Raw genomic sequence first — 21,463 nt, forward strand, 5'->3', positions numbered from 1 at the left:
AAGGCTGGCCAAAGCTTGAACAGTGCAAGCAAGCTAGTTTTGCATGAGTAAAATTGCTATTGTCAAGCAAATTGACTAAGTGAAGCATATGATGCATGAATAACCAGAATGATCTTAAGAAGTTGACCTTGATGATTAAAGCACAATGATTGACTGTGCATTGGCTTAGAGCAAGAAGGATGCAGGGTCAAGATGGTCGTGCATTGGATCAAGGCCAAGTTCAGAAATGCACAACAGTGGTGCAATATGGCTCAGGTGACGGTTATAAGTTGGTTACTGGCTTCACAAGCGTGCCAAAGGTGCGATACAAGTTGGAAGGTTAGTGAAATGAGTTTATAACCTTATTAGAGTGTCCACAATCGTTTGGGACAAGTGCAACATCAATTGGCTGGACAACACAAAAGTTAGAAGTTGAAAAGCAATGTTGGCGGTTACGGAACTACCTTATGGGACACATGGTTATTCCATGCATGTGCAAGTGTTGTGCACGGTTTTTGGATATGTAACTACTGTATATATAGTGTGAGAGACATTGTAAATCAGTAGGAGAGAGTTTGTAGAGTTAGTCTCATGTTTTGAGAGAATAAGGTATCACCAAGAGGGTGATGGTCTGTTTTGGTCCATGTGACTTGTGTATGTAATCTTCCTTAATGCAATAAAATGGGTTTATTGTGTTATATCTTTGTGTTTATGATGTTGTTGATGTTGTGAAGTTGTCAATTGGATTGATGCATGGCAACCTCTTATGTTTATGGGGGCATACAGAGTTAGAGAGAAAGAAGACGGAGAATTCAGTTGCATAAATCCTTAAGAGTGAAGGCAGATGCTTAATTTAATGCCACTATGCAAGGATGAGTACTTGTGGGTGAAGTTGATTCACCGAACCACAGAGTATCGTCGGTTATGTCCCATGAAAATTTTAGGCGATTAAATGGGCATGTGACAACAGGTATCAGAGCGGTGTTTGGGGACACTGTTCTTGATTTTTCTCTCTTTTACTCAAGTTGGTGTCATTTTTAATTGAAATCAGTGAAGAATTATTTGGGTTTCATTAGTGTGGAGACTAGAAGAAGTTGGTCTTGTATGGAAAGATCAATTGGAATGAACTTTGAAGCTTGAGGTAGCAACATGCTATGAAAGTTATTGACAAATGTGTCAAAATTCCTGCCCAAAGTGTTAGACGAACAAGCAAGAATCATTGAAAACCGGGTTTTCAAGTGATTGCATGACTAAATGAAAGAGTATGTTGAATTCTATGATGCAATTCAGAAGTTAAATTCCATGTTTCTCAAAAGTATGCGAAGATTATGCATTAGGAATGCATATATTCGTAGCGTTATCGGTAGCGAGTACATTACATGTTGTAATGGGAATTTTGCTAAAATTCCTGAGTGCAAAGATGATGTTGGCCTTTGCAGTGGCAAAGAAGATTGAGAACTTATCTATGCGATAGAGTTGAAGGTGTCTCATTGTAGCCAGTTAGATGGAAGATTTAAGTAACCTCTCTTGAATGCATATACTTTGGTGGTAATGCAAAGTCTGATTGTGAATCAGCATTTTTGTGGCAATTGTGATGTCATAAAAGGAGAATCGGATGGCCAATTCTTATCAAGCATAAAACTCATGGAAAGGTTGAAGACAGAAACGCAAGTTAGGGAAAAACCGATACACCACGGTCTTGTGTTTGCAAAGAGTTCTTCATTGATGCTAGATGTGCACAAGGAGTGTGTTTGCACCTGGTTTATGTGTGGGATCAATATGCTTGGACAAGGGTGTCCAAAGACCTGCATTTGATCATAACCACAAGTGGATGTTCTTGTCGACTGCAAATCAACAATTGTTGCTACTAAAGTTGATTTTGGAGAAGGACAAGGACAAGACTAACCAGTTGTACATGGGCAGTAAAAATGAGTTCCAAGTTTGAAGAAGAATGCGGTATTTTTGCTTCATGGGACGTAGGCAGTGGGTGCCTCATTTGCAAGGATTATGGCCTTGTTAAAATTGTCAAAGGAGTTTATCCGCGAAAGTCATTGAGTAATATGACTTTTTGAGCTCTATGGTGATGTTTGGGATCACCAAGTTAAGTCCAATTCAATTGTGCAAAGGTGCACAAGTTTTGTGTCAAAATGTTGGTGCTAATTGGCATGTCCTAACCGTCGAGAAAAAGTGTGGCCTACAATCCAACAAAAAGGTAGCAGTTGAAGAAGATTGATTTCGGTTAGGATAATGGATAGTAGTGGTGATGCAAAAGAATGTATGTGGTCATTCTTGAAGAAATATTCATGAAAGCTAAAGCAACATGATAGCCTCAGTTTGAAGGAGTACTCAACTAAGGGTCAATTATATTGTGCTTCATTATGGGAGTTGCATAAGAACTTTGATAGTTGGAAAAATGCAGGTGGCAAAATGAATTGCAAAATTGGGGACAGTGGGTGCTGTCTCGTTTCCTTGTTTGTTGCATATAAGTGAAAGTGAAGTCAGTATTGCAAGACTTGTTAGGTCTTTCCATTAGCAAGCAGTTGGTACAAGTATTTTCTCAAGTTTGAGTATACTTTCAGTTTGGGTCGAGAGGACCTTTATGTTGACTGTTGAGAATTGTCTCTCTATGTAAGTTAGTAGTGAATCAGGGTATTTGAGACGAGAGTTCCTGTCTCTTTCCTTCAAAGTAAAGCTAGTTCACGTGGAATATGCTACATAGCATATCAATCCAAAATATGCAATAGAAGACGCTGGAAGTGAAAGAAGCAAATATAGTTGGTGGCATAATCGAGTTTGTTGTTGAGAGTTATGTGGAAGTGCGATGACATTTGGCAGCGATATCATGGAGTAGCGCAGCAAGAATGAATATGTAAGACCATCAAGTATATGATTTAAGAGTAACTCATAGTTAGGAAGAACATGATGATGTTTTTCCATTACATTAAAGTGTAGCAGTTTGAAGGAACAATGAGGCTTGTTAGTTTCAAAGGCGCGTGAAAAGGATATCTTGTCCAAAGTGACGGTGGGATGTCCCAGGTAGTCCTAAGTCATGACTGTTAGTCTCTATGTTGTTTTAGCAAAAAAACATGATTTGTATTCCTTTAAACTGGATTAGTACTAATCCCAATCAATAAGATTAAGGTTTGTTCATATTAATCATGAATGTTTAAGAGTACATAATGATAAGTATCTCTTATACTATTTGGAATGGCATACTAGTTATAACAATGTTATGTGAGGTTGTTTTTCAACTGTTGATGGAAGGTTGAATGACACATGTCTTTCATAGCATGAGGTGGACTCCATTATATCTCTTGTTTATAAAGAAATTTTTCCATCATTAAAGAGAAGAGAAGATAGAATTGGAAGTGTCTGCCTACAAGTTTCTTTCTACTGTTTTGCTAAATATAAGGTATGCTCCTATCTACTTCATGTTAAGTATTTTCACTTGTAGAATATGTGATCCTAGAGCATGTATATAACTATATATCAGCATAAGGTATTAAGCATGTTCACATACAAAATGATTATAGCTAATAAAGAATTGTTAAGCATGATTATAGGCTGATATTGTAACATTGGTATCATAGCCTTAGGTATAACATATTCTACGGAATTTGACTTTTAGATTATGGTGACTGTTAGAAATTTCAGCAATTCACATATTGGTTTAGATATGAACTCCTTAGATCAAATCATGTAAGATATGTGTTTTGTTGTCATCATGTTACAAGGATGATCTAAAGAATTTATTTGAAGCCTTGTAGTAGTCTTGATGTAACTTTTACCGTTTCTATGAGTCGCCAAAGTGATACTTTGGGAGCTGATAAAAGCTGCATATTTTCGTTATGAAAGGACTATGTAAAATTGCGTTTCAGATGTTGTTCGTATGACGATACCAAAAGGTTAATCATACTTGTCACATCTGTAATGGAACATGGTAATCTATTTATACATAGTAAATGATAGATTTTTACGACCCAAAAGTTCAAAAGATCCGTTGAGTACTATGTATAAGATGATTAGCCTTGTCTTTGATTAGACTTTGGTACATCACAAGTTTACCCAAAGGTGGAGTTATGGTTGTATCGAGTCTGAAATCAGCATGTTGTTATCATGATGTTTAATAGTTAAGAATGTTTTATATTTCAATACATACATATCATTCATACGGAATACATGCATATTTCAGCTATAATGAATCCTATACAAGTTCAAGGTTATTTGGCTGGTATTGAGCCTCTTAATGGCACAAACTACTTCAAATGAAAGTCAAACCTTGATATAGTCCTTGACTACTTGGAATATGAAATCGCTCTAAGGGAACCTAAACCAGAAATGCTTGTCGATACTTCTACTAGAAATGATAAGATAGATTTCCATAAATGGGAGAAGGCGAACAGAATGAGTATAATGATAATTCGAGGTGCAATTCCTGATGCCATTCGAGGTGCAATTCCAACAAAAAGCTATTGCTAAAGAGCTGATGGAAGTCATTCAGTCACAATTTATGAGTTCAACAAAGTCAATGATTGGTACTCATATGGGTCAGCTGACTTCAATGCAGTATAATGGTGAAGGTAATATTCGAGATCACATCCTCCAAATGGCAGATCCGGTTTACAAATTATGGGGCCTGGATATGAATCTAAATGATGATTTTCTACTACAACTTGCAGTTAATTCACTCCCTAAGCAGTTCGAGACTTTCAAGGTCAACTATAACACTTGTGGCAGAAAATGGAATGTAAATGAATTGATCGCCCATTGTGTGCAAGAAGACCAAAGGCAGCGACGTGAAACTAAAGAGTATGCACATTTTACTACTGCTGGTCCTAGCAAGAAAGATTTCAAGAAATTTGGAAAGAATAAGAAACTACAAGAACAGAAAAAAGAAACACCAAATAATGAGCCATAAGTTAACAAGGATGGTAAGAAGTTTCCATTTAAGTGTCATTTCTGTAAGAAGCCAGAACACATGAAGAAGGACTGTTTTAAGAATAAGAATTGGCTGGAAAATAAACAACAAGGTACTGATTTTCATATGATGTGCTTTGAAATTAATCTTGTTAGTACTCCTATGAATACTTGGTGGTTAGACACCGCAAAAAACATTCATGCTGTTGATTCCTTGTAGGCGTTCACAAGCCAGAGGAATCTAAGTAAGGAGGAGCGGTGTCTATACATGTCAAATGCTCAAGGAGTGGAAGTTAAAGCTATTGGAAATGTGAGACTACCTATGGATTCCGGGAATTTTTTGGATCTTTCTGATGTATTTTATGTACCTACTGTAAGAAGATGTTTGATATCAGTCGGTAGACTCGACTCTAAGGGCTTTACCTTTTCCATTGGTGGTGATTGTTTTAGTATGTTTCATAACGCCGAATGAAGATAATCTTTATAAGATGAATGTTGATATTAAATCTGTGAATTCAATGTCTTTTATGAATGTTGATACTTCTAAGGGTGTCAAAAGAAGCTTAAACTCAGATAATTCTTCTATGTTGTGGCATCAGCGTTTAAGACACATATCTAAAGATCGAATGCAAAGGCTCGTAAAGAAAAATATGCTACCGCAGCTAGATTTTTCAGATTTCAGTACATGTGTAGCTTGTATTAAAGGGAAGTTTTTTAAATCAAGAAAGAAAACAGTTATTAGAAGTCAAGGCTTACTTCAGATTGTGCATACAAACATTTGTGGTCCTTTTACGATTGCTTCTAGAGGTGGACAGAGATACTTCATCACATTTATATATGATTATTCGTGTTATGGGTATGCTTATCTTATTCGTGAAAGATCAGATGCTCTAGAAGTCTTCCAAAACTACAAGGCAGAAGTTGAAAACCAACTTGAGTAGAAAATTAGAGTATTGAGATCAGATAGGGGAAGAGAGTATTATGGCAAAACTGATTCCTGTGGAGAATCTTATGGAAATCTACTTGAATTTCTGCGAGAACATGGTATTGTACCTCAGTTTACTACTCCCGGATCGTCGGAACAAAATGGGTTTGCTGAAAGACATAACAGAACCTAGAAATATATGATTCGCATTATGTTAAGTAACTCTACATTACCTGAATCCTTTTGGGGAGAAGCTTTTAAAGACAGCGGTATACATTCTGAATCGTGTACCCATTAAAGCAGTTTCTAAGACTTTTTATGAGCTTTGGACAGGTAGAAAACCTAGTCTAAATCATTTTCATGTCTGGGTTGTGCATCGGAAGCTAGGCTATTCAATCCTTCTGAAAAATCTCTTGATTCGCGCACTACAAGTTGTTTCTTTGTTGGCTATCCAAACAAATCAAAGGGTTATAGGTTTTATTGTCCTTTTAGACCTGTTGAGATTGCTGAAACCTATAATGCTAAGTTTTTAGAGGATGATCAAATCAGTGGGAGTGAATCTCGCCAAATTGTGTTTGAATAAGAGAATCCAACTGACCTGATTGTAACTGAAGTTCGAAAAGAATCAACAGCTGACATTCCAGAATCATCTAGAGCCGTTGAAAATGAAGGAATGGTTCTATGTAGATCCACTATACCAAGATAAACCGTCGTCAAACCCGGTTTTAGTACTTTCATGGTAGAATCAGACGGAAATGTCGATGATCTGAAAGAACCATTGACATATTCACAAGCACTAAATGAAAAGAATTCATGTTTTTGGATTCATGCCACATATGAAGAACTGAAATCAATGGACAAGAATGGCGTATGGGATATGGTAGATCTGCCTGAAGGTGCAACAACAATTGGTTGTAAATGGATTTTCAAAATCAAACAGAATGCCGATGAGAGTATCGAAAGGAACAAGGCTAGGCTTTTGTCTAAGGGATTTACTCAAGAATAAGGGGTTGATTATGAAGAAACTTTCTCTCCATTTTCCAAGAAATATTCCTTAAGAATTATCATGGCAGTGGTGGCTCATTTTGATCTTGAATTGTATCAAATGGATGTGAAAACAGCTTTTTTGAATGGTGCTATTGATAAAAAAGATTTACATGGAACAACCATAAGGTTTTATATCTAAAGGTCAAGAAGGTAAGGTATGTTGCTTAAATAAATCTATATATGGATTAAAAAAAGCATCCCGTCAGTGGTATCTGAAATTAGATCAAGTAGTGTCGTCTTATGATTTTGTTATGTATATATCTGAAATCTGGTGGGAGGAAGTTTATCATTCTAATTTTGTATGTTGATGATATTCTGCTCGCTAGCAACAATATTCATATGTTGCATGACACTAGACACTTTCTTTCAACTAATTTTGAAATGAAAGACTTGGGAGAAGCTTCTTATGTTCTTGGTATTCAGATACATCAAGACAGAAAAAGGGGTCTATTAGGATTGTCTTAAGAAGCCTACATCAAGAAGATACTCAAGAGGTTTGAAATGCAGAACTGCGCGCCAGGTGAAGCACCTATTGTTAAGGGTGACATTATTAACCAATTGCAATGTCCTAAATCATATTTGGAAAGGAGTAAGGTAGACTCTAAGAAGTATGCATCATCTGTTGGCAGTCTGATGTATGCGATGATTTGCACTCTTCCAGACATTGCCTTTGTTGTTGGTGTACTGGAACGTTACCAACATAATCCAGGTGAACAACATTGGAAAGCAGTAAAGAAAGCTTAGATATTTACAAAGAACTAAGCATTTTTAGCTTGTGTACAAGAGATCAAATAAATTGGAAACTGAATGCTTTTCAGATTCCGATTTCATGGGCTCGGATAAGCTAAAATCTACACCCGGTTATGTGTTTATGTTCGCTAAAGGTGTTTTTTCGTGGAGAAGTGTCAAGCACTCCATTGAATCTCAGATTAAAAATGGAGGCAAAATATATGGCTTGCTACGAAGCAACAACTCAAGCCGCTTGGTTAAGAAATTTCATGAAAGGTCTTTTAGTTATAGATTCTATTTCTAGACCTATGAAATTCTATTGTGACAACCAATCTGCAATTAATTTTCCAAAAGACATTCAAGGAACAAGCAGAGCGAAACATATAGATGTCAAGTTTTTCTTAGTAAAGCGCAAAATCAAGAATCGAGAAATTGATATTTCTTATGTTATGAATGAACATATGCTAGCAGATCCTATGACTAAAGGTTTGAGCCTAATGTGTTTAAAGAGCATGTAACTTCTATGGGTGTTGTTGATATGTCTTAGTTATATGACTGAAACATGTATGTTTTTGATTGTGTATAATCAAATACCTATGTTTGCATATCATCATGTCTTGTTTTAACTGTCTTTATGCTTAATATTTACTAAGATCATAAAAAAGAATGTTGTAGTCTCAGGAATGACATTGGCAGATCTCTATTGAGATCATAAGAATGTTGTAGTCTCTTGAAAGACATCGACAGATCCTTTTAAGATCAAGAGTATGTTTTAGTCTCTAGAATGAGACATTGGCAAACCTCTTTTGAAATCATAAAGAAATCTTTTTTATGAGGCATAAAGAGATATCTGTTGAGGTTATAAAGGTTACCGTCCTTTACAGAATGTATGTCAATAAAGATTAACTCAAGAATGATAGTCCGTCTAGATTTCTGATTATGGAAATGGCATGTACATCTTATAAATGGTGTTTGTGTCTTCATAGTCGAATTCTAGCGTATTGTTAATCTTGAGGATAAAGTTACACCTGATTGTTACTCACTGATTAGGATTATTTTTCTTAAAAAGGTTGGCCACCTACAGATTTTTACTCTTACTAGTCCAAGTCTGCTTTGTAAAGTTTTCTAAAATTTAAAAGGTTTTGTTGCTGCCCAAAGTGGGAGATGTTAGTCTCTATGTTGGTTTAGCAACAAAACATGATTTGTATTCCTTTAAACTGGATTAGTACTAATCACAATCAATGAGATTAAGGTTTGTTCATGTTAATTATGAATGTTTAAGAGTACATAATAATAAATATCTTTTATACTATTTGGAATGGCATACTAGTTAAAACAATGTTATGTGAGGTTGTTTTTCAACTGTTGATGGAAGGTTGAATGACACATGTCTTTCATAGCATGAGGTGGACTCCATTATATCTCTTGTTTATAAATAAATTTTTCCATCATTAAAGAGAAGAGAATATAGAATTGGAAGTGTCTGCCTACAAGTTTCTTTCTACTATTTTGCTAAATCTAACGTATGCTCCTATCTACTTCATGTTAAGTGTTTTCACTTGTTGAATATGTGATCCTAGAGCATGCATAGAACTATATATCATCATAAGGTACTAAGCATGTTCACATACAAAATGATTACAACTAATAAGGAATTGTTAAGCATGATTATAGGCTGATATTCTAACAATGGCTATACCAAAGTCATGCATTCAATCAAGGTGTTGCGACAATGCAAGCAAAGAACAGTAAGGTGTTGGTTCTTTGGCATACAAATGATGCAAGTCCGAGAAGGTAAATTTTCCAATATGATTTGGAGTCCAAATCTAGTAAAAGTTCTGATGTTGGCAAAGTGCAGCAAAGACTATAGGTTGTGGCGCATATCAGAGTGATGTCGATCCATAACTTGCATACCTTAAGACATGGCATGTTTGGCGAAGGCGCAACATGATTGAAGAATTAGGCCAAGTCTTGTATAAGTCCTGTTGAGTTGCGTGGTGCAACAAAAGTAGGGAAATGAAGGAAAAAGGCTATGGAAATGATCATTGTGATCATTTGGGAAGAATCATTACTTGCGCACACTTAGGCGCAAATGATTCAAGTGAAATTCAAGCCTAATTCAGGGAATTAGCAAGAGGAACTTCCAAGTTGCATTTGATTATTGATATACGATTTGACGTGGAGTTGGAACGTATGCGCAACGCAACAACAAAATTCAAGTTAGTAGGATCAATTGCAAGATAGTAAAGCTAAGTGATGCTAATGCTAAAGCATGGAAGTTGGCTAAGGGCGTTTTGCAAAAGCCAGCAAAGATTGCTGAATTTCAGAAAGGGTTCTGAAAGTGCATGTAGCGAAGATTGAGACCAGTATAGCGAGTATACTTGGTTGCGTTCAATGAGCACGTTGAACAGATTAGGTGAGGGAGGTCTATAACCGGCCAGGCAAGTGATGCACAATGATTGCGCGTTACAGCATTGCCGGCCAAGTCAGTGATGCGCAAAGGTTGCGCGTTACTGTATTGATTGTCAAGTGCTAAGATAACAAGACCCTACAAGGCCAGTGACGCGCAAAGGTGGCGCTACACTGTAAAGGACATTGGCTATATAATGAAGCTTATTGACCGACACAAAGAAGCTTCATTGAGGGAGATACAAGGCAAAGCCAAAGTGACAAGATGCAACATGTGATGTTGGCGTTAAGGAATATCCATGGAATTGAGTTGTCCCAAACTCAAGGATGATGCAAGAAGGTATGATAGGCCAAGATTTGGTTTATGCATTAGTTCAAGGCTGGTCAAAGCTTGAACAGTGCAAGCAAGCTAGTAAAGCATGAGCAGCATTGCTATTGTCAAGCAAATTGGTTAAGTGAAGCATATGATGCATGAATAACCAAAATGAGCGTAATGAGTTGGCCTTGATGATTGAAGCACAATGATTGACCGTGCATTGGTCTAGAGCAAGAAGGATGCAGGGCCAAGATGGCCATGCATTGGATCAAGGCCAAGTTTGGAAATGCACAACAGTGCTGCAATATGGTTCATGTGGCGGTTATAAGTTGGTTGTTGGATTTACAAGCGTGCCAAAGGCGTGATACAAGTTGGAATGGTTATGAAATGAGTTTATAAACTTTTTAGAGTGTCCGCAATCGTTTGGGATAAGTGCAACATCAATTGGCTGGAAAACACAAAAGGTAGCAGTTGAAAAGCAATGTTGGCGGTTATGGAACTACCTTATGGGACACATGGTTGTTCCATGCGTGTGCAAGTGTTGTGCATGGTTTTTGGCTATGTAACTACCGTATATATAGTGTGAGAGACATTGTAAATCATTAGGAGAGAGTTTGTAGAGTTAGTCTCATGTTTTGAGAAAATAAGGTATCACCAAGAGGGTGATGGCTTGCTTTGGTCCATGTGATGGACTTGTGCATGTAATCTTCCTTAATGTAATAAAATGGGTTTATTGTGTTATATCTTTGTGTTTATGATGATGTTGATGTTGTGAAGTTGTCAACTGGATTGATGCATGGCATAAAGAGTTAGAAAGAAAGAAGATGAAGACTTCTGTTGCATAAAGCCTTAAGAGTGAAAGCATATGCATACTTTGATGCAAGTACGCAAGGCTGGATACTTGTGAGTGAAGTTGATTCATTGAACCACCGAGTATTGCCGGTCATGTCCCGTGAAAATTTTAGGCGATTAAATGGGCATGTGACACTAGTATTGGCATAGAACAAAGGGACAATGCTGAAAGTGCCAAAGCGCCTAGTGTTTAGCTATCTTTGAAGCCGTTACTTGGTGCTAAGTAATGGAGCTTCGATGGGCCAAAGCAATGATACAGAGGAGGAAGCTACGTATCCTTATGATGAGCAGTAAGCTGACGAACATGAAAGTTTTTTTTTTTTTTTTTCTGAGACAAAATTCTGTATGGATTCTCAAAAACCAAGTTGTTTGTTTACAAAAAGACCGTTCTCAAAACAAGTTGTTCTCAAAAAACAAGCTAAAAATTAGATGTTCATACACTCTTTACAGTAAATGGTGTATCATCTGTTAACTACAATTAGTAGGCATTTGAGTGCTATTCTGCTTCCACACCAAACCCTTCCTGCGTCTGAAATGCCTAAAATCAATCTAAATAAGCTACTGTAGTATCAGAACCCTTCCTGCACCTTTCCATATCACATATCCTCCATTACTCCTAAAAAATTACAGTGTCAAGCATGGTTCCCAGGGCCTGGATAATGTTCGATGACATCAAGTTATTAACATGCTCTTCCAGGTGCTTTTTAGCATCTTGCCTTCCAACATTAGCAATAGCAAGCTTCTCCGGAGACAACTCATCCTCCTCTTGAACAGCCTTGTTGTATTTGATGGCCAGGCTTCGCATTTCCTGCAAGGTACCCTCAACATGTTAAAACAAATGAGAAGTTTACAAGATAAGGTAATGAATAGCTCAGATGAAAGTCATCAGTAGTTAGTATAACATTCGAATTCATCAGAAGTACAATTGTGATATCTCACTGGAGGGATCATGGTATCAAATGTTTGGCGATACACTCGAGGGACGTTGCAATCAAGAGAGATAGGGAACAAAATGAAAAACAAAGATCTGAGTATACAGATCAGGTAGAAGAAATATCATATCCAAATTCTAAACTTCCATATGACCAGGAACTAAGATGGTTTTCGAGCAGTGCCCTCTCAGGAAACAGCAAAAATGAAGGCAGCTAGACGACAATGTTAATCTCGGCAGATAGAAAGACAGTAGGTGGAGCACTTCAACTGAGCATGATTTTCTGACATTATAAAAATATAAAGGTCTAATTTCACGAACTAGCAGAACCAAACAGGACGTAGGTTAAGGAATCACACACCTCTACAGTCTGCTCATTAGTTTTTGAATGAGAATCAAACCGCTGCAGAGTCAACCCATCAGTCCACTTCTTCTTATGAAGATTCAGCAACATCTTCTCCTCAAGTTCATTTTTCCTGTAATTAATAGCTATTGAATAGTAATGCCTATTCAAACCATGGATCAAAGCCTGGAAGAAAAAGACATACATTAAATGACTGGGTTAGAGAGTGCGCAATATTAGGCACAACATAACATCATCACAACTATGTTTTCCAAACTCACTTGAATGGACGGCTTGTTGAGATATCCAACGTTTGATGTTGTCTGTCGTGGCTCTTGTCCCAACATCATGGTTTGAGGATTGATCAGACGGAAGGCATCGATGACTACCTTACCCTTAACACTTTGTATAGGGTCTATAACCACGGCAACAGCTCTCTGATTCAAAGCTTCAAAACTCTGCAAGAGATACATGATGTCAGAAGAAGTAGTTCGTTTAACACATTGGCACGAATCACTAAAATAAGAAAGACCACAAAAAACTATGTATCAAGACTTTTGATGCACAAGAAAAAACTAAAAAGCATGACACTGTAAGCTATAAACTGAATTAACCTTGAGAAAAGTAAACAACTGCCTTTGACCAGTTTTGACACTTCCCATAAGACCTATGACTTCACAAACTTTGGGGACTTATTAATATTAAAGGTTTGTGGCTGGATACTAGCAACTCACTATGATCAACATCAGGCTGTAATGAAACTTGACAGTGTTCACATTAGACTCTACCATACCTGCTGCGTATTAATATCAACACCAGATAGCCAACAACCAAATCCAGGATGCGAGTGATACCATCCTACAACCATCTCTGGTCTGCAATAGCATGCAGATGTAATAATTAGCTTAAAACATGTCACAAACAAATAAACAAAATCAACTAAAACAGATGAAGGTTGTTTTCAATTCAATGAATTTTTCATCAACGGAAAGCCAACATAGCATTGCATAATCAGTATTCACATTTTAAGCAATGAGCCTTAACTGTTGGGAGTTCTTTGCAAAGTTACTTAGATAATCAAATTCTCCATAGCTAACTTTTAAGTCTATACCGAACTGAGAATCGCCACAACAGATGAAGGTTGTTTTCAATTCAATGAATTTATCATCAAAGAAAAGCCAACATGCCCCATTATATAGCATTGCATAATCAATATTCACATTTTAAGCAACGAGCCGTAACTGTTGGGAGTTCTTTGCAAAGTTAAGTTACTTAGAAAATCACATTCTCCATAGCTAACTTTTATAGAACTGAGAATCTCCACAAACAAAACCATAGAGCCTTTAAAATTGATAATAATTACAAAATCAAGGGGCCACTACCTAAATGTAAAGATTTAAGATGAGGCACCTATGAGTACAGGCATAAACTACCTGCCTGTAGAAGTCATTACATAGTTAGTTCCAGATTTTTCAGTCAGGCCCCCAAAAAGGCAATCAGCATAAGAAACGCAACCTACTAGATTTATATACAGGTTAAGCTAATATGCATTTTCTAATATACATTCGCGGGGAAATCCAGAACTTGTTTCAGGTATAAAATGCGTACTTGATTTACTAGGCCTGAGGAATCTCATATTGTACGCCCCACGGTCCAACTTCGCGAACCTCAACAATTATCATAAGACATAGCCAAGAGTCCCATCGCGACAGTTGGATGTTAGTCCCTAGTAGCAAGGTCATGACGTCAAATAGTGCCCATGAGAATTTTACCATCCTAGTATGTAATGTTCAATTCAGACGTAATGATGTGTATATGGTTTGAACATCAACTACAAAAACTAACAAACAAACATCTACGAATACAAGCATAAATCTGCAGCACTCATTCCATAGTTACTACTACATTCTTCAGCCAGTCAATCAAAGAGGCAAACAGACAAAGAAAGCATATCCGACCAGATTTATAGGATAAGTTAAGGTACTATGCTTTCATGGGGCAATCCAGGTACTTGTTTCCGGCATAGATATTCATACTTGATTTATTAGACTCCATCAACAAATAAAAACTCGATTTATCAGTCATGACGACAGGGATCTCGTAAATATTTACCCAAGGTCTAACAATTATCATAAAACATAGCCAAAAGTCCATCTCAACAGTCAGATGTTCATCCCTAGTAAATGCACATGAGAATTTTACATCCTAGTATGTAGCGTCCAATTCAGCAATAACATTGTGTATCTGTTTCAACTTATCACCTAACTAAACCATTATAAACTTATAAACGTGAGCTTAACAGTATATATAGAGAGAGAGCGCTAACCTGCCAGTCTGCTTAAGCATATCGAGCATATTAGTCTGGAACACAGGATCAACAGCTTCAACACTAACACCAGTACCACTCTGAGGCATTGCGAAAACATCAACCACACGAACAGTATATTCATCTACAAACTCCCCAAGCATCAATCCCATAACTTCCATAGGAACCCCAGCTCTTCCTGTAACAAAATCATATTTCAAATTTCAATTAAAACCCTAATTTTCAAAACAAAGAAAACCTAATTCAAAAACAAAAAAAAAAAAAATCAAAAAGAAGAAGAATAAGAACAGGATACCATGTTTAAGCATCTTGAGGAGAGCAAGAGAAGATATGTAAACTTGCTCAGATGAATCCAAGAGTGGTGAATCTGGAGGTGGTTGTCCTCCTGCTAATAACCTTTGTAATCCTTCCATTACTGATTTGATTTACTCTTCTTCTCACTGTCTATGATTTCGATCAGACCTCCTAGAGTAGATTGTTGAGACTAATCGAATTTTGTATCCCGCAAGTCTTATTTTGTTGGGCAAATTAATAAAGTGTCCTGCTTCCAACCATATAATTAATAAACCCGCCAAGCTTTTAAATTCTTTTAGAAACTCGCCTTTCTGTTAGAGTTGACACCTGGGCCCACCAGATCGGTCAGCTGCGTTGAATAAGTCAAACTCGGTAGGAGAATTTACGACTGTGCCCTTTCCCATTTAAAGACCTGTGTGGTGTAATCTCTCACCACACTTTCTCTTTCGTCATCTCTTCTCCCTCGTTCTCTTCTCCCAGTTCTGAAACTAGGGTTAGGTATTGAAGCTGTTTGAAAAGAAAAAGAAAACTGATGTTATTGAAGTTGTTTTTGTTGAAGACATAGATGTTAGTGAAAGACCAGAGTGTATTTGGAAGAAAAGTTCTACATATTTAGGGATTCAGAGATAGTATGAATTGATGTTGTCGACGATCTAACCAGTGCTTGCATTAATGGGTTTCTTTTGATGAACATAGGTACGATCCTGAAACCCTAAGATTTCCGTTCACACTGTTTTATTTTCTTCTTCTTCGCTTCTATTTATAGATCTTGTCAACAGAAATTCTTTCTGTTACTTTCCGATTCTCTCTTTTTAATTGAATTTGATTGATTCGTTGATTTTGGGGGTTTGCTTCGGTTTCCAGTCTTATATGTATTCTGTTGATATTTTGGTCATGGGTTTTAGGGATTAGGTATTCAAAATGCTTGAATTGCACCTTTGGTGTCTGTAGTTAATGATTCTGTTTGTGGGTTTCTTTAATGATGATATTTTAGCGGTTCTAAGCTGATCATATTTTGTTGTGAATTCTAGGGTTTATGGGGTTTAGCTGTTTTTGGTTGCTCATTTGATGAAATTAGTGTTTATGATTCTCCATTCCTTCAATTGGTAGATGACATTAACTGTTTTCGATGTTGGGTTTCGCTTGTTGCAGTTGTTCTTGCTAGATAATGGTATGATAACCTCATGCTTGCATATGTTGATGACTTTGGTGTGTAATGGTTGCAGGGTTTTCGAAAGGTTGATTCAGAGAAGTGGGAATTTTCAAATGAATGGTTTCTAGGAGGACAGAAGCACCTACTGAAGAATATAAAGAGGAGGAGACATATTTTTGTGACAAAAATCGCCAATTACTTCGGTCCGTTCATTTTAGTAATTTAGTCTTCATTTAGAATGGCTTTTCTTGAATTAAGTTTCTTGAATTAAGTTTCTTAGTTCTGCATCTCTCCTTTCAGGTTGGCTTCCCAAGGGTGTTACAAGTGTGATTTACGGATTCGGTCCTACTGATGGTTAATGGTGCATTCACTTCCGATCATATTGATGTTGCCAATGTTTGTTTTCCTACATCTGGCAATTAGTATATCGTATTTTAGATGATCGATATTCATACAAGGGCTGAAGTAAGTTCTCGCAATCCTTTTTATCTGACAGTTCAAAGTTATTTCAATATCTAGGAGATGTTTGTTTTTCTACATGTAGGACAACCAATTAACATACTGCAGTCTAGATGGGAATCGTTTTGTTTGTATTTTACAGTATCATTTTGTTGAAGGAAGATAGAATGTAGCTTGAGTGTGCAGCGGAAAGGATTAGGAAAACTCTTAATGCAGTTGGTTGAGTGCCTTGGATATGAGAATAGGAAAGGTGCTGTTATATTATCTGGTCATAAAAGAAATGTGCTTTGCTATGGATTTTACATAAGTAAGTTAAGGTATGTCATATTGTCCAACGTAGCTTCTATGATCAGTTTGTAATCTGTGTAATGATGCTAGATGCGTGCGCCACTTATATGTTGGTGATCCTGCGCCACTCATATGTTGGGACGCATGGTTTATGAATGAAATGGTTAATTTATATTTTTTAAGCATAATACCAAGTTATGGCACTGAACCTTTTAGTTAGCTGTTTTTGGTTGCTCATTTGATGAAATTAGTGTTTATGATTCTCTATTCCTTCAATTGGTAGATGACATTAACTGTTTTCGATGTTGGGTTTCGCTTGTTGCAGTTGTTCTTGCTAGATAATGGTATGATAACCTCATGCTTGCATATGTTGATGACTGTGGTGGAGTTGCTAAGAAGAGAAGATTGCCTGCCACCCTCGGGAAGCATAGAGAATTTGCAAAATGAACTAGTTTCGGTTGCGATGGATACAGTTGAGCATGAACCTGGCGTTGGAAATTGATGCTGAGGTTGAAATGTGGAAATGTTACTAGCCACAACAAATGATTTGAGATCCGTTTTCTGATTTTTTTGTGTTTAAGAAGACAATTTTTTTCTTTTGTAGACTTGAATTAATGCTGAATCAAAAGTGGCAGGTTGTTTATTAGTACATTTGCAGGTTACATTTTCAGATTGTTGAGTTCCTTACATATAGCATTAAGTTGTAAACTTGAATGCATAATTCTGTTTTTTGCAGCAATGAAGACTTCATCTGAGACCCATTTAAAACCGTCACAATCTGTACAAGTGAGGTATGATATGTTCTGTTGAGTATGACAAATACTATGGTTCTTCTCTGCAGGGCCTAATTTATATGAATGAAGCTGAATCTGACCGTTACAAATCCAACCGTTACAAATCCGACCGTTGCAATGAGTCACCGAGTTGACTCGATACTGGTTTGGTTACGAACTCAGACGAGGGTTAAGTCGTCTTTTACCTAGCAGGTTAACTGCCATATAGCCAGTTAACTACCTAAATCCGTTTTTTGAAAAAAACGGGATGGAAAATGTCAATATCGGCCAGTTTATATAAAGATTCAAAAAAACGGCCAGTTTCTTAAATATGGTTCAAAAAGGTGGTTACTTTATTAAAAAGCCCTATTTTGTTTTTTGGTCTCGGTTATAGAAGAGAGAGTACTGGTTTTAAAGTTATGTTTATTACTTTTCTACCCCTTTGGAGTGTCCCAAAAGAAATTTGGATGGGCCTTGGGCCTAGGCCAACGCCGTGTAAAAGCAAAAAACAATTTTTTTGGGACCAGCCTTTTTTGGGGGACAATTGTTTTAAAAGATCATCTACCCTACAATACTAAGGAGTGTCCTAAAGTAGCGAGTTTACTAATTTGTCCCTTACCCTAATTAACATTAATCCTAATTAACACTAACCCTACCTTAAATCGTGAAACCTAATCTAAAAGAAAAAAAGAAAAAAAATCTGCCGCAAGGAGAACTGTTTTCTCCTCTTCTTTTTCTTCTTCGTTTCAAACTCGTCTTCATCGATTAATCATCGATTCATAAAATTTTCATCATCGATTAATCAATCAACTATATAAATGTTTCGTCGAAAGCAAACCAAAATACTCCCAGGAAAAGATCCACCATTAGGACATCTAGCTAATCAAGCAAATGAAATTGAGGAAGAACTTGAACCGGAAAGTGAACAATTGATTCGGTGTAACAGTCGCAAGAACAACCCTGAGTCTGCCATGGGACCGATTCATAGGTATTTCCCAACAAACCCATTACTTTTAATTTGATTTTCATCGGTTCAATTGAGTAGAAATCATCAAAATAGTGTTCATATGGAAGTTACAGTGTTGAGTTCGGTTAGAACGTGTTTTATTGTTACCCTAGTTTCTTCACCGAACTACCTGGTATGATGAACACGAATAACAGTTCGGTTCTATAGGATTTAAAACTAGGTTACTGAACTCTGAGTTCGGTTATTTCGCAAAAATTGTTGAAACTGCCATGTAACCGAACTCTACCTGTATTACAAAAGAAACTATGTTCGGTTGTTTCGCATAAATGTTTAAAACTGCCATCTAACCGAACTCTACCTGTATTACAAAAGAATTTTTTTTTGCCATGTAACCGAACTGTTCTTTTTTTCCCTGTATGTTTAGTACCCATACAACCGAACGTTTTCCAATTTGTTCGGTTGCTTAATTTTTTGAAACTGTCATGTAACCGAAGTCTAACCATATTTGAAAAGAAAAACAAAATTTTCCATGTAACCGAACTTTACTGTTTTTCCCATTATGTTGAGTTCTTTTATAACCGAACTTTGTCCAATATGTTCGTTTTGTTCGCAAAAAAGCTTGATAAACCGAACTCTTGGCTAATTACATATATATGTGGAGTTCGGTTTGCTCGCAAAAATGCTTGAGTAACCGAACTCTACCCTGGAACACGATTTTTTTTCTTGAGTTGTTTTTTTTTCGTGAATTATTCCTTATTTATTTTGTTTTTTTGTTTAGAGGCAAAGGTAAGAAATCCAACCAACCATTACCCGAAGATTTGAGAACTCCCATGCCTCGAGGGAAAGTACATTGTGATACCGGTAAGCGTGGAACCAAAAATGCTAAGTATGGACGTGGGTCATTACCGGGTGTTTGATGAGTGCCAAATATTGTATATATTTATCCCTTTTTGTTGGCATTTAACTCATCTTTTATGCATTAATTCTACATTTTATCCCATATTCTGTATTTTCATTGTTTTCAAGAATAAATATTTTTCTTACTTAATTTTGCATTTTTAGGTAATAAATAAAGTCTGGATAACTTGCGGAGCGGAAAAAGAGTTGAAGAGTAGTGAAAAGCCGGAAGAAATTACGCAAGGAAGCCGCAAAGAATGGAGCGCACGTCCAAAAAGCTAGGAATGGGCTCAAGAAGGAAGAATTGTTCTTAAAGAATATATGGGCTTGGCATACCTAAGGCCCAAAACCCTTACCCAAACCCATTTTCTATATCCATACCCGCCTCCATTCTCAGCCGTTAGATTGGATCCATCTCATCATCCAATGGTCGCTCCTTCATAGAGCATCAAAATCTGAAGTCTCTGCCAAGCACCACAGCGCTGAAATTCCAAGCCATCAGATTAGATTGCAGTTGAATCCAACGGTTGCTCCCTTGCTGTTCATCAAAGTTTGATATCTTCGCCTTACACTACAGTACCTAACTCTATCAAATACCGTTCGTTTCGTTGTATCCCTTCATCCGACGGTCGCTCCTCGCTTGCCTCCGCATCACCGTCCGATCTACCTACCAGCTCCACATCTCACGGCTTAGTCTCGCTGAACATCAAAAATCGATGAAGCCGCCACACACTGGAGCACCCGAGCCCTACCACCTAACCAAACACCCCCTTCTTCCCAAAACAGTCGAGCCCCTCTTCCTTCCCCTCTGCAGCTCTGCAAACACCATGTCCTGCCACCACCAGAACACCACCTCTGCCACTGCCACTCCATATCCGCTACCACCAACTCTCCACCTGCTCAACCACCGAAACCCCTATCACTCTAACATGCCTCTCACTTCTTTTCACTGTTTTCCCCTAGTCTAGGGTTTTGAAAATAGAGAAAAAGCATTGATAGACATGGTAGAGAATTAGGTGAAGCTAGAGAGAAATTGAAGGCATGGAGAGGTAGAGGAGGACAAATAGAAGAATGGGTCGAGTTCAATTTGATGTTGCTACATCAAATTAGGTAAAGAAATCAAACCCTAGTCTACTGTTAACTTGGAATTTTGTTTGGTATAACCCTAATTGTGTTGTGGACTATAAATAGCCTTGTGGGTGTGATGTAAAGACTATGCTTGGAATAGCCAGCGTCCAGGACTTTCATGTCCTGTTAATGTTTTTCTCTTTTCAATTTTGTGCTGTTTCATGCACTGTTCATGTTCTGTTAAGGTTTAATTTCAGTTGTTTTACTCTTAATATCCTGTTTTGTTCCTTGTGATGTTTGTTCCTTCATTTCAGTTGTGATGTTTGTTCTGTTAAGGTTTAATTTCAGTTGTGATGTTTGTTCCTTGTGATGTCTGCTAAGGTTTAATTTCAGTTGTTTCATGTTCTTGTGATGTTTGTTCCTTCATTGTTCAACTGTGTTTCAATTCATTGTCAAGAAGTGATGGTATGCTAGGTTAGAGCTTTCAGTACACTGTTTTGATTGAGCAGTGGGGAGAAACTAGTGCTCACTAGTGACAATGAGCAAGCTAGTTTTCTTCCCACTCCATTTGTATGCTTAACTCTCTTGCATTGTTGTGATTGAGCAATGGGAGGAATTAGTGCTCATAGCAAGCTAATTCTCCTCCCATTCCATTGGTATGCCTAGAGCCACTGCTACTACTTGCATTGTTATCACTGTTAGTTTCACCATCTTCCATGCCCTTGGCTTAGGCCTTGGTTCACTTTGTTCCATTTTGTTTTGTTTTTGTTCACTGTTTTGTTACTCATTA

At 37.2% G+C, this 21,463-nt stretch overlaps 1 protein-coding gene and 1 long non-coding RNA gene across 2 annotated transcripts; one reads left to right on the forward strand and one right to left on the reverse strand.

Annotated features, from left to right (window-relative positions):
- Window positions 1-11,512: 11,512 nt before the first annotated feature.
- On the reverse strand, window positions 11,513-15,289 carry LOC113304563 (26S proteasome non-ATPase regulatory subunit 14 homolog). The gene is made up of 6 exons (XM_026553702.1): window positions 15,070-15,289; window positions 14,775-14,952; window positions 13,242-13,323; window positions 12,730-12,906; window positions 12,467-12,634; window positions 11,513-11,982 (listed from the first exon to the last, which is right to left on the reverse strand). Exons 1-6 carry the CDS (start codon window positions 15,185-15,187, stop codon window positions 11,791-11,793), a joined length of 915 nt encoding a protein of 304 aa, XP_026409487.1. The 5' UTR covers window positions 15,188-15,289; the 3' UTR covers window positions 11,513-11,790.
- Window positions 15,290-15,527: 238 nt separating this feature from the next.
- Window positions 15,528-17,418, forward strand: LOC113301947. The gene is made up of 5 exons (XR_003336559.1): window positions 15,528-15,764; window positions 16,295-16,424; window positions 16,522-16,686; window positions 16,823-16,997; window positions 17,294-17,418. It is a non-coding gene; the product is annotated as an uncharacterized LOC113301947 (long non-coding RNA).
- The last annotated feature ends 4,045 nt before the right edge of the window (window positions 17,419-21,463 follow it).

This window comes from Papaver somniferum, chromosome 8 (assembly GCF_003573695.1).
Source record: "Papaver somniferum cultivar HN1 chromosome 8, ASM357369v1, whole genome shotgun sequence".
Taxonomy (NCBI): domain Eukaryota; kingdom Viridiplantae; phylum Streptophyta; class Magnoliopsida; order Ranunculales; family Papaveraceae; genus Papaver; species Papaver somniferum.